This window comes from Pseudophryne corroboree (genome assembly GCF_028390025.1).
Source record: "Pseudophryne corroboree isolate aPseCor3 chromosome 3 unlocalized genomic scaffold, aPseCor3.hap2 SUPER_3_unloc_71, whole genome shotgun sequence".
NCBI lineage: Eukaryota > Metazoa > Chordata > Amphibia > Anura > Myobatrachidae > Pseudophryne > Pseudophryne corroboree.
The window spans coordinates 57,047-70,669 of NW_026967565.1; the positions used below are offsets into that span (position 1 = coordinate 57,047).

Genomic DNA, 13,623 nt, shown 5'->3' on the forward strand with positions numbered 1-13,623 from the left:
GCTGAGTAGCCGGTTGTCTCATGTCGTCAACTGTCTTTCGTAAAGAGCTGTTTCGCAATTCCTTCCATAAGCTCATCCACTCAGGTGTCGACTCCCTAGGGGGTGACAACTCTATTATAGGCAATTGCTCCGCCTCCACCTCATTTTCCTCCTCAAACATGTCGACACAATCGTACCGACACACCGCACACACACAGGGAATGCTCTGATAGAGGACAGGACCCCACTAGCCCTTTGGAGAGACAGAGGGAGAGTATGCCAGCACACACCAGAGCGCTATATATACACAGGAATACCACTATATAATGTGCTTTTCCTTTATAGCTGCTGTTATTATCAAACTGCGCCAAATTAGTGCCCCTCCCCCTCTCTTTTTTACCCTTTTCTGTAGTGCAGGACTGCAGGGGAGAGTCAGGGAGACGTCCTTCCAGCGGAGCTGTGATGGAAAATGGCGCCCGTGTGCTGAGGAGATAGGCTCCGCCCCCTTCTCGGCTGACTTTTCTCCCGCTTTTTGGCGAGTTCTGGCAGGGGTTAAAATACATCCATATAGCCCTGGGGGCTATATGTGATGTATTTTCGCCAGCCAAGGTGTTTATATTGCTGCTCAGGGCGCCCCCCCCCCTAGCGCCCTGCACCCTCAGTGACCGGAGTGTGAAGTGTGCCTGAGGAGCAATGGCGCACAGCTGCAGTGCTGTGCGCTACCTTGTTGAAGACTGATGTCTTCTGCCGCCGATTTTTCCGGACCTCTTCTTGCTTCTGGCTCTGTAAGGGGGACGGCGGCGCGGCTTCGGGACCGGATGATCGAGGTCGGGCCCTGTGTTCGATCCCTCTGGAGCTAATGGTGTCCAGTAGCCTAAGAAGCCCAAGCTGGCTGCAAGCAGGCAGGTTCGCTTCTTCTCTCCTTAGTCCCTCGATGCAGTGAGCCTGTTGCCAGCAGGTCTCACTGAAAATAACAAACCTAAAACTAAACTTTTTCTAAGAAACTCAGGAGAGCCCCTAGTGTGCACCCTTCTCGGCCGGGCACAAAAATCTAACTGAGGCTTGGAGGAGGGTCATGGGGGGAGGAGCCAGTGCACACCAGGTAGTCCTAAAGCTTTACTTTTGTGCCCGGTCTCCTGCGGAGCCGCTATTCCCCATGGTCCTTACGGAGTTCCCAGCATCCACTAGGACGTCAGAGAAATCCTATTTTTTCCATACATAATGAAACTGGGAGTCCATCTCTGAAACTTTGTGTGAATACAAGGAAGAGTCCGGAGATGAAGGACATTACTGCTCAATAGATAAGGAATGTATATCATCTTATTTAATAAGAGCGCTTATAGGAGTGTATTTGTGTAAGAATCACAGGTCAGCGAGATGTTATGGAGCCAATGTATTATTTACTATTTGCTTCTAATTCCCCCAATACAACCGGACCTCCCAAATGTAAGTAGAAGGGACTGCAGCAGGTATCTCCCATACCTTCATACATGGACATTTCCAGGCCAGGGTCAGGTAAATTCATTTTAAATACAACAATCCTATTTCCCGTACAATTAAAAAACCCTAAAAAACTCAACCTTTCAACAGACATAAATAATAATAATTTTATATATATATATATATATATATATATATATATATATCTACATACTGATAATGTCGATATTATCTTAAACCATAAAGCTATACCTTTAAACACACCTTTACCATGGAGCTGCTGCGGTCGCTAGCTCACGCTACGTACTTCGTACGCTATTTTGCGTACAGAGTCCTGTACCGTGTACGCACTCAGCGTACAAACGCTGCACTGTGGGTACAAAGCACACACAGCGTGCGCACACAATTAATACACCTTAAAACCTTATACAGTTATACAATGCAATGATATGATTACACTTTAAACCTTATGCAGCAAAGCTCTGCAATGATGTTACACCTTAAACCTTATGCAGCAAAGCTCTGCAATGATGTTACACCTTAAACCTTATGCAGCAAAGCACTGCAATGATGTTACACCTTATACCTTATGCAGCAAAGCACTGCAATGATGTTACACATTAAACCTTATGCAGCAAAGCACTGCAATGATGTTACACCTTAAACCTTATGCAGCAAAGCACTGCAATGATGTTACACATTAAACCATATGCAGCAAAGCACTGCAATGATGTTACACCTTAAACCTTATGCAGCAAAGCACTGCAATGATGTTACACCTTAAACCTTATGCAGCAAAGCTCTGCAATGATGTTATACCTTAAACCTTATGCAGCAAAGCACTGCAATGATGTTACACCTTAAACCTTATGCAGCAAAGCTCTGCAATGATGTTATACCTTAAACCTTATGCAGCAAAGCACTGCAATGATGTTACACCTTAAACCTTATGCAGCAAAGCTCTGCAACGATGTTACACCTTAAACCTTATGCAGCAAAGCACTGCAATGATGTTACACATTAAACCTTATGCAGCAAAGCACTGCAATGATGTTACACCTTAAACCTTATGCAGCAAAGCACTGCAATGATGTTACACTTTAAACCTTATGCAGCAAAGCTCTGCAACAATGTTACACCTTAAACCTTATGCAGCAAAGCTCTGCAACGATGTTACACCTTAAACCTTATGCAGCAAAGCACTGCAACGATGTTACACCTTAAACCTTATGCAGCAAAGCACTGCAATGATGTTACACCTTAAACCTTATGCAGCAAAGCACTGCAATGATGTTACACCTTAAACCTTATGCAGCAAAGCTCTGCAATGATGTTACACCTTAAACCTTATGCAGCAAAGCTCTGCAATGATGTTACACCTTAAACCTTATGCAGCAAAGCTCTGCAATGATGTTACACCTTAAACCTTATGCAGCAAAGCACTGCAATGATGTTACACCTTAAACCTTATGCAGCAAAGCACTGCAATGATGTTACACCTTAAACCTTATGCAGCAAAGCACTGCAATGATGTTACACCTTAAACCTTATGCAGCAAAGCACTGCAATGATGTTACACTTTAAACCTTATGCAGCAAAGCTCTGCAACGATGTTACACCTTAAACCTTATGCAGCAAAGCACTGCAACGATGTTACACCTTAAACCTTATGCAGCAAAGCACTGCAACGATGTTACACCTTAAACCTTATGCAGCAAAGCACTGCAATGATGTTACACCTCAAACCTTATGCAGCAAAGCACTGCAATGATGTTACACCTTAAACCTTATGCAGCAAAGCACTGCAATGATGTTACACCTTTAAACCTTAAGTAGCGCTGGCGATACAAAGTACCCGCAGTGCGTACACCTTATCAATGCCTATACACCTTATACAGATAAATACACTTTAAACTCCTTGCAGGAAATTGAAGACACCACACTGATTTGTAGTTGAAACCACAGGGTTCTAAGGCCTCAGTGGATTAATTCCAAAAGGTAAAACAATACAAATCATACACTACAGGCTAACAAGTAAATCTAAACAGAATAATGGCTACAGAGAATGTACATACGTGAGAATGTTCGCAAGAGCAACCCGAGCCGGTCCTCCGCTGGTCATACAGATAGCGTTCAGAGTCTTGTGTGTCCAAGCCTGCTGCAAGCTCTCTTTATTCACTTCATCCAAAACAATACAATAGTCACTGTAATCCCTTTGTCTATTGGACACAGAGATGTACCTTTTCATTACGGGAGAGGTCATAGGTTGATTTGAAAAGGTGGGCGATGTCTTTCTCAACTGCTCTTGTGGGTGGCCTCCTCTGGATTCCCCCCGCATACATAATATACAGTAAATACAGTTTAAACCTATATTCTGCTTCTGCATCTAACTATCCTCAGGAACATGCGATTTTCCTCAAACCAACACCAGAATGTTTCCCTTAAAATACCCTACAGCTGGATACCAAACACCACCTTGTAACCTTGTTCTGTCCCCTCCTACCCTGTAAAGGTGAATCCCTTTGTTCTGTTATCATTTTAAACAGCTATTTCTTTCTGATGTGGTGCAGGGGGCTATGTGTACAATGTGCACTATTTGGGTTAAATATGTAATGTACTAATAACCCTCTACGCGCTCACAAACTCCGCCGTAAATACCCATATCACGCGCATGATCGCCGGAGCGATCCTACGCAAATTGCGGATATGTGCACGAACGGAGGACTGAGTGCACAAGCAGCGGGCATGTGCATGGGGTTAGTACAAGGCATATGTATTACAATATTTTTCGACTTTGACAATACATACATACATACATATACACACACAGCAGAAGGGAATTTGGAAACCAGAGGAAGTCACATGATGTAATTGCAGCTTTCTGCCAGGCCACTGCCCCCACTCCACATTAATGCACTGATATAAAATGTCTGCCACTATTAGTTACACAGAGAGACCCCCCCCTGTAATGTCACCCACTATTCACATGAGCTGTCACAATCACACATAGCCACAATCACAAGTACATACAGTCACTATTGGTGGTTCTGGCCTCCGGACAGTTCAAGGGAAATCGCACAGTCACAATGGCAGCGTGTGTACCCACCTTTACACACCAGACAGGATATTTATACACAGCAACACTGATATTATGTGGACACAAAAGTAACAACACAAATGACACATTAACAGGAAATTGTTTCTGTCACCATAGCGACAATTATCCTGAAATTAGATAATACACAGACACATAAAAAGACTCAACGGAAATCTTTTGTTTTTGTTTTTAAACAACTTTATTTCATATCTTAAACTTCAAAAATACATTAGTAGTCTGCACAACAGCCTATGGGGGTCATTCAGACCCAGCCGCAATAGCGGCACGCAGCAGTTTGCTGGTGTTGGAAAAATACACATGCACATCGGCCGCACAGACACACACATTGTGGCCGCATCTCTGAGGGGCGAACGCGGGTGGGCCGGTACAATTTTCTGGGGGGCTGCGTGAGGTCACATCTGCGATCATCTCTGATTAACCCCCTATAAGCTTCCAGAGTGCACCTCCTATCTCATCTTTTCCAAGTTACTACAAATGATATGAGATCGGTAGCAGCACTACTTTCAGGATTATTACACAGAACACACATAAAGGCTGACACAGCAAACAACAGTAACACATACAAGGGATTAATTAGAAATAAGGAAGCATAATCATCATTAAGTCTGATTATCAACTGATTCTGTGCAGCCCCTGGTACAGCACTTTGACCATCCGCCCTGACCCCCCCCCCCCCCCACTACTGCCACCCACCCGGTCTCTCCCCACTACTGCCACCCGCCCTGTCTCCCTCTACTACTGTCTCCCCCCCACTGCCACCCACCCTGTCTTCACCACTACTGCCACCTGCCCTGTCTCCCCCCACCCAGTCTCCCCCCACTACTACCACCACCCTGCCTCCCACTCTGTCTCTGCCCACTACTGCCACCTGCCCTGTCTCCCCCCTACTGCTACCCACCCTGTCTTTCCCCACTACTGCCTCCGCCCTGTCTCCCACTACTGCCATCGCTCTGTCTCCTCCACTATGTCACGAACCGGTCTCTCACCTTTGCGGGTTCTGGGGTTCATCCGTTGCCAGTGCGGTTGCTCGCGGTGCTGTGCGCCCGTGTGGGGACACGGCGTGATCAATGGCACAGGTAATGCAGAGTCTGGGAACTGTGAGTGCGGGGACCAAATGGCCTAAGGCACTGCGGTGTGTCTGCTGTATAGGAGGTGGCCATGTTGGAGACCAAATAGCTAATACAGAGCACTTGTGAAAACACCTGTGGGCAGGTGTAAGCCAATCCCGTGCTTGTGCTGCCTTTAAGTAGGCTGGGATTATGTTACTCTGGGCCAGTGCTTTGTTGTATCAACGCTGTGCTCTAGCTCTGAGCTCTCTCCGTGCATTCCTGTGTGATTCCCGTGGTCCAGATATCGCCTCCGTTCCCAGAGGTCCGTCTGCAGCCTTCACTGCTGAAAGATCCACCGGCTCTCCGCTGTGCTGTCAGTTAATTGCTCACCTACTGGAAACAGTTGAATTCCCAGAGTCTTGCATGAGGTTACCTAGTCTGTCTGCCTATCCTACAAAGTCTGGAGGATCTCAGCTGTTCGTTTGTTCAACTCTGCATTTAACCCATTCATCACCTTGTCATCTACTACAGTTTCACAGTGATCTCCGGAACCCGCAAGTAACCCAATTCAGTACTTTTATTTGCTATGTTGTCATAACAAGGATAATTCTTCTCAGTCTCTCAGTTAACTCTCAAAACTCCATTGCAAATCCTTACAGTTATCTCTTCATGTCTGCATTATCCAGTTAATCACATTCTGCAGTTCAGCATCAAAGCTTGTTTATATTTGCTATGTTGTCATAACAAGGATAATTCTTCACAGTCTCTCAGTTAACTCTCAAAACTCCATTGCAAATCCTTAGTTATCTCTTCATGTCTGCATTATCCAGTTAATCACATTCTGCAGTTCAGCATCAAAGCCTGTTTATATTTGGACAATCCAACATTTATTCATCAGCTTGTTTTGCATATGTTTCCATGAACATTTCTTTTATTTATTTTTGAGTTTTCTCTTGCATATTATTCCTGCAATACTTCAGTATAATATGATGATTAACAACTTGTCAGTTAACTCTTTACTGAATTGTTATTTTGAATAAATATATGAAGCGGAACTTTCTTCGTCCTCCCTGCTTTCTTCATAGCCCAGCACCTACACCTGTGGTTGGTCCCGGGTTAACGGATTCACAAAACACCCGGACCTGACACACTACTGCTACCCACCATCTCCCCCACACTACTGCCAACTGCCCTGCATCCCTCCACTACTGCCACCGCCCTGTCTCCCCCCACTAATGCCATTTGCCCTGCCTCCCCCACACTACTACTACCCACCCTCCCCCCAGTATTGCTACCTGCCCTGTCTCCTTCCACTACTGCCACTCACCCTGTCTGCCCCCACTACTGCCACCACCGTCTCTCCCCACTACTGCAACCCTCCCTGTCTCAGCCCACTACTGCCACTGCCCTGTCTTCTTCCGCTTCTGCCACCACCTTGTCTCCTCCTCTGACACCTTAACTCTGCTTGAGGACAAGAGTCTCACAGACACTGCCTCCTGCAGTCCCCACTACTGCCAGCCACCCTGAGTACCCCCTCAGCTCTGCTTGGGGATATTACCCAGACAGTGCCACTGATACAGCAATAGTGCCACCCACCCTGTCTACCCCTGACATCTCAGCACTGCTTGGGGATTCTTGGTACTGCTGGTAACAGACCTTCATCTGCAGATGGAAGTAAGAAAGCAGGGCAGTAAGGAGTTAGAAGCTGCTTCTGGTACCTGTGACCCTGGTCATGTAGGGCTGGGAGAGTCAGTAAGATTATGTAATGGAGTTACCATCTTACAGGCAGCCGGTGAAGGGAACAGAGAATGGGTGTTATGTGGCGTCTGATTGGTAGTAAAGCTGAGCTGTAGCCCTGCCATTTATTGGTGAGCTTCTATCATAAGGACCTGTTTCACCAGGACTGAGTCACAGCCAACTGGCATCACCCACACCTGGAGCTCAGATAGACAACCATTTAGGATTGGTACTGGGTTCTCAGTACCCGGAGCAAGAGACAGGTCATCTGCATAGCAGTGGTAGATGAGGGCATGACATAGGATTATTTCACCCAGTGGTAACATGTATATTGCAAAAAGCATAGGAGATAGGATAAGAACCTTGAAGAACAACGTATGGCAATAATAAGTATACTCCAGAAAATGAAATGGTTCCTCACCTGATGAAGTCTAATATGTACAACAAGAGATGATTTATTTCTCAGAGCATGGAAATGGTCTCTCATCTGTGTGACTTCTCTGATATGTAACAAGTTGTGATTTCTGTGTAAAACATTTCCCACATTCAGAGCAAGAAAATGGCTTCTCACCTGTGTGACTTCTCTCATGGTTTCTAAGATCTGATTTGTGTGCAGAACATTTCCCACACTCAGAACATGGAAATGTATTCTCACCTGTGCGAGTTCTCCGATGTCTAACAAGTTGTGATTTCCGTGTAAAACATTTCCCACACTCAGAGCAAGAAAATGGCTTCTCACCTGTGTGACTTCGCTGATGTGTAACAAGTGGTGATTTCTGGGAAAAACATTTACCGCACTCAGAGCAAGAAAATGGCTTCTCACCTGTGTGACTTCTCTGATGTATAACAAGATGTGATTTATTTAAACAATGTTTTCCACACTCAGAGCAAGAAAATGGCTTCTCACCTGTGTGACTTCTGTGATGTGTAACAAGTTGTGTTTTCCATCTAAAACATTTCCCACACTCAGAGCAAGAAAATGGCTTCTCACCTGTGTGACTTCTCTGATGTGTAACAAGTTGTGATTTCTGGGAAAAACATTTCCCACACTCAGAACAAGAAAACGGCTTCTCACCTGTGTGACTTCGCTGATGTGTAACAAGTTGTGATTTCCATATAAAACATTTCCCACACTCAGAGCAAGAAAATGGCTTCTCACCTGTGTGACTTCTCTGATGTATAACAAGATTTGATTTCCGTGCAAAACATTTCCCACACTCAGAACATGGAAATGGCCTCTCACCTTCCTTAGCTGGCTGATGGGTAATACGTTTTGTGTTCTGTGTAAAACATTTGGCATCTATAGAACAGGGAAACACTGTATCTACTCTCAGAGCTGTAACAGATGCACCAATATCAGAGTTATCAGCAGAACATTTCCCAGGATCAGAGGGACCAGCTGATAGAGCTGGATGTATAATTGGGGTAATGGGATTAGCTCCTGGAGAATCCTGTCTACTGTCATTATCTTTTATGTCACAATCCGGGGATAACATTAGATGTCCTTCTGAGATGTTCCTGCTTGTGTGTCCATCTGCTGGAAATAAAATACATTATGGAAATGTGACATTTTCTGTAACAATATTAATCTTGTAAACAATAGAAGACGACTCTCTGGGACACTTAATTGTAAATGTGTGTGTATAATAAAACATAATTTTTAATGAAGGCTTTATAATATTGTGTCTCAGACTATCATTATGTCCACCCTCCTGAGAACACTCACAATAACAAATGTAATATTATAATAAGACTTAGATATATCTCTCTCTTGTACTGGTAACTAACCATGAAGTATAAATGGAGATGTAGTCACTCGCCAAGTCCTATGTCAGCACCAATGTAAAACAATGGATGGGGAACATATCGTATGAATTGGAGATTCTAGATGAACAATAACATCAGTCATATGAGCTGATGGATCAGAGAAATGTCTCCTAACGTTACTCCTGGAAGCATTGGTAAGGAAGCATTCCTTTATGTGTGTGCTCATACGCTGGTAAGCCTGTACATGTGTTACTCCCCCTCATATAAGGTATATTGCTACAGTAGAGTAGGTGTGGAACAATGTATTTTACATGCAATACACCATATTATACACTGCAATCATCATCATCATCTGCTGGGTTATAATCCACTCTTACACCCCCATCATCAGTGTCTTACCTCTATATTCACAATAGTAATAAGGATGATGGTGTGCACAGTAAGTATGATATAGAGAATGACATATCAGAATCTATACAGCTGCCGCCATACTTCTGCTTCTCATACGTGTGCTACTGGCAGCAGTGAACATCTAAGAGTGCAGGGAAGACAGCAGAGTCTGATGAGAAAGAGACTGGATCTGCCTTTGCAGGGAGGTACCACACCTGTCACCCCTGTTAGTATATAAAATAATAAATAAGAGGAGTGTGGTCCATGCAGACCTGCTTTCTGGAGCTCTCCTCAGTAAGTGGCTTCTTATTTACCCTACCTGATAGCTCTCAGCCCCCGCTGGGACCAAGACCCAATCTATTTTGTCCCCCACTACCCTAAAGCCGCTTGCTCTACTCACTCCGGGCACTGTTCACTGCCGCAGCCTAGTGACGCCGCTGAAGCCATGGGCTGTATTCTGGGGCTATGTGCGCCCAGTCTTTCCTGCACGCTCTAGACACCTGACTTGGAGGTGCTTTTGGCTGCAGGGGTGGGATGGTTAGGGTTAGGCTGTGGGTAGGTGGGGGGGTTAGAGTTAGGCATCCCCAGAGAGGGATAGGGTTAGGCTGCTAGGGTGGGGGGGCTAGGCTGTGAGGGACAGAGGGTTAGGCTGCAGGGAGAAGGGTTAGGCTTAGCACCACTGGGGAGGTTTAGGGAAAGACTGTGGGGGAGGGATGGTTAGGCTGTGGGTAGGGGGGGTTAGGCTGTGCGTAGGGGGGTTAGGAATCCCATGGGGAGGGTTAGGTTGTGTGGGATAGAGGGTTAGGCATCCCCCGGGAAAGGTTACGCTGTGGGGGATGGAGGGTTAGGCTGCTAGGGTGGGAGGGTTAGTCATCCACTGGGAAGGATTAGGCTATGGGGGAGGGAGGATTAAGCTGTGGAAGAGGGAGGGTTAAGCTGTGGGGGAGGGAGGGTTAGGCTGCAGGTAGTGGGGCCTAAGGCATCCCCCGAGGAGGGTTAGGCTGCAGGTAGGGAGGTTTAGGCATCCCCCAGGAAGGGTTAGGCTGTGGGGGAGGAAAGGTTAGGCTGTTAGGGTGGGAGGATTAGGCTGCGGGTAGGGGGGGGGGGTTAGGCATCCTCCTGGGAGGGTTAGGTTGTCGGTAGGGGGGTTATGCATCCCCCGAGGGGGTTAACACCACTAGGGTAGGAGGGTTAGGCTGTGGGTAGGGGGGGCTAAGGCATCCCACGTGGAGTGTTAGGTTGTGGGGGAGGGGGGGTTAGGCTGTGTGTAGGGGGGGTTAGGCTGTGGGGGAGGGAGGGTTAGGCTGTGTGTAGGGGGGGTTAGGCATCTCCCGGGGAAATTAGCACCACTGGGGAGGGTTAGGGACAGGCTGTGGGAAAGGCTGGTTAGTGTGAGGGGGGAATCGGGGTTAGATTAGATTTTAGGGGGACTGTCTGGATTTTCACCTCTGGAATGATGCCGTCGGCATAATGATAGCGGGTAGCCCGGGCTTTGGGATATCATATGTATTCTGTTTTCACCATAGCGTTAGCAGCACAAATGAAAGGACCAGAGGCAGGAACAACAAAGTTCTAGAAATTGCAGCAACCATCACCATGACTGGATACATGAAGAGATGCAGCGTTACATAAGACACACACACTACCTTATTAATAACATCCAGCTCACCCACATAAGTCACCCCACCAGGCAGCCATCACGGAGCTGAGGCTGAGCTCCTGCTTCTCTATCAGTGCACAGATGATAACAGTGGGCGGTCTGAGGCAGACACCGGCCGCACTTCATTCCCTGTGGCCCACCCCTCCTTTCCTACAGCCAGCCCGGCCAGACACTGAGCCCCTGCTGGCTGGTAAGCTGCGGGGCGGACGCTGCAGCCCGGACCAGGACACAATAGAAGCGGTGGGACTGGGGATATCCGGCCTGTGAGCAGAGAGGGAGGGGGTGGTGCATTGGTGCGCCGCGCTGCACATCAGCTTTTCATTGAGCCTCTGCACATGCGCAGAAGCTGTCACCTAGCGCTGACTGATCTGAGCTCCAATCACTGCAGATGGCCCACTGTGTGAAGGAGACTGGACATCAAGGGGACAACTGGACCAGCCTAAGGGGCTCTGGCCCAGCGTCCTGGTGGACCAATCCGCCCCTGGCTGCGCAGCTCCCGCTACTGCTGGGGACAGAACGGGCTGCCCACAGTCACCGGAGCCCGGTGGTGATATTGGGAAGTGAGGTGGCTGCCATTTTGGATTGAAGCATTTGCCTGGAGGTGAAACTACCTTCTATTTATATGGTACCACTATAATCTACTTCCTCTCAGTCTACATGCAGAGCCCAGTATCAAGTATCGTCTGAGTACAGCTCATTACACTCTGAATACAACCTAACAGTATATTATTTTGTGGATTTATCCACTGAATATATTTTGCCATTTGTGTCTCTCTGTGCTGAGTACTTCACGTCTGTGATCACGCTGACCTCTAGTGGAATTTATCGGTCATTACTGTGTTATTTGAGTTGCATTACATCATGTTTACTTGAAATTTTGGCTCGGATACCCCCGTCACCCCGACTAAGAATGTCATTTTGAACGGAGTCATCTTGCTGTAACCTCCTGACAGCGTACTACTGCTCCTTTTATTTATAGATCGTTTGTATTTTCCTATCTCTGAGAGGTCAGTCTCTTTGTAGCCGGCTTACCATGCCTCCAAAAAAGCTTAAAAAGGTACCAAATCGGCCCCACCTGTCCATCTCTTTGGTATCTCAAATTCAAGTGGTCCTTCTGAGACCGCTACAACATCATCTGCTTCTTCTTGTCAGATGCACAGCCCAGCTGTAATGGCTGAAGACGCCTTAAGACACTCTAGAGCAGGGCTGGCCAAACCAGTCCTCGAGATCTACCAACAGTACACATTTTCCAGACCACCTAGCTGGTGCACAGGTGTAGTCATTACTAATTAAGATGTGCTGCATTCATTCCTAACTGACAATTCTACAGATCTCCAGGAGGCCTGGAAAACATGAACTGTTGGTAGATCTCGAGGACCGGTTTGGCCAGCCCTGCTCTAGAGGATCCTGTTACTCTACGCTCTATACATTCTATGTTATTTACATTTAAGGACTGAACTAACTTCAGAACTTAACTCTAATATTCAAGCTTTGAGGTCTGATATCAGTGAGATTGGCACTCGTACAGACTGAGATGAAAGAGATTGTTGTGTCTCACAAAGATCTGATTTCAGCACATGACACCCTTCAGGAAGACATGGGGGTATATTTACTAACATTCGTAATTCTCCCGATTTGGTTGGAGATTAATTACGAATGACATCGAAAGTGTAAAACTGCAACTTTTTTAATTGATTACGACTAATTTACTAAGCTGTCGTATTCTGCATTTTCGTGTTTTCCGATGTCGATGTCATTCGTAATTTTTTACAGTGTATTACGGGAGTGATTAGCAAAACACTGCCGACTTTAACACAATGAATCACGGACGAATCTGTGAGATCCGTGCTGGGGTTCATTGTGCACCTTTTTATATTTTATAAAGTAGTTTAAAATGTGAAAGAAAATTGCGTGGGGTCCCCCTCCTAAGCCAAACCAGCCTCGGGCTCTTTGAGCCGATCCTGGTTGCAGAAATATGGGGAAAAAATGGACAAGGGTTCCCCCATATTTAAACAACCAGCATCGGGCTCTGCGCCTGGTCCTGGTTCCAAAAATATGGGTGACAAAAAGGAGTAGGGGTCCCCCGTATTTTTGCAACCAGCACCGGGCTCCACTAGCTGGACAGATAATGCCACAGCCGGGGGTCACTTTTATACAGTGCCCTGCGGCCGTGGCATTAAATATCCAACTAGTCACCCCTGGCCGGGGTACCCTGGGGGAGTGGGGACCCCTTCAATAAAGGGGTCCCCCCCCCAGCCACCCAAGGGCCAGGGGTGAAGCCCGAGGCTGTCCCCCCCCCATCCAAGGGCTGCGGATGGGGGGCTGATAGCCTTTGTTAAAAGTGTTTGATATTGTTTTTAGTAGCAGTACTACAAGGCCCAGCAAGCCTCCCCCGCAAGCTGGTACTTGGAGAACCACAAGTACCAGCATGCGGCGGAAAAACGGGCCCGCTGGTACCTGTAGTACTAGTACTAAAAAAATAC

At 46.7% G+C, this 13,623-nt stretch overlaps 1 protein-coding gene across 1 annotated transcript in view; it reads right to left on the minus strand.

Annotated features, from left to right (window-relative positions):
- Window positions 1-6,888: 6,888 nt before the first annotated feature.
- Window positions 6,889-13,623, minus strand: part of LOC134984667 (oocyte zinc finger protein XlCOF7.1-like) — a 102,057-nt gene continuing 95,322 nt past the window's right edge. The window contains exon 7 of the mRNA XM_063950195.1: window positions 6,889-8,857. Within this exon, the coding sequence (XP_063806265.1) occupies window positions 7,779-8,857 (1,079 nt within the window). The 3' untranslated portion in view covers window positions 6,889-7,778. The remainder of the gene's footprint in view (window positions 8,858-13,623) is intronic.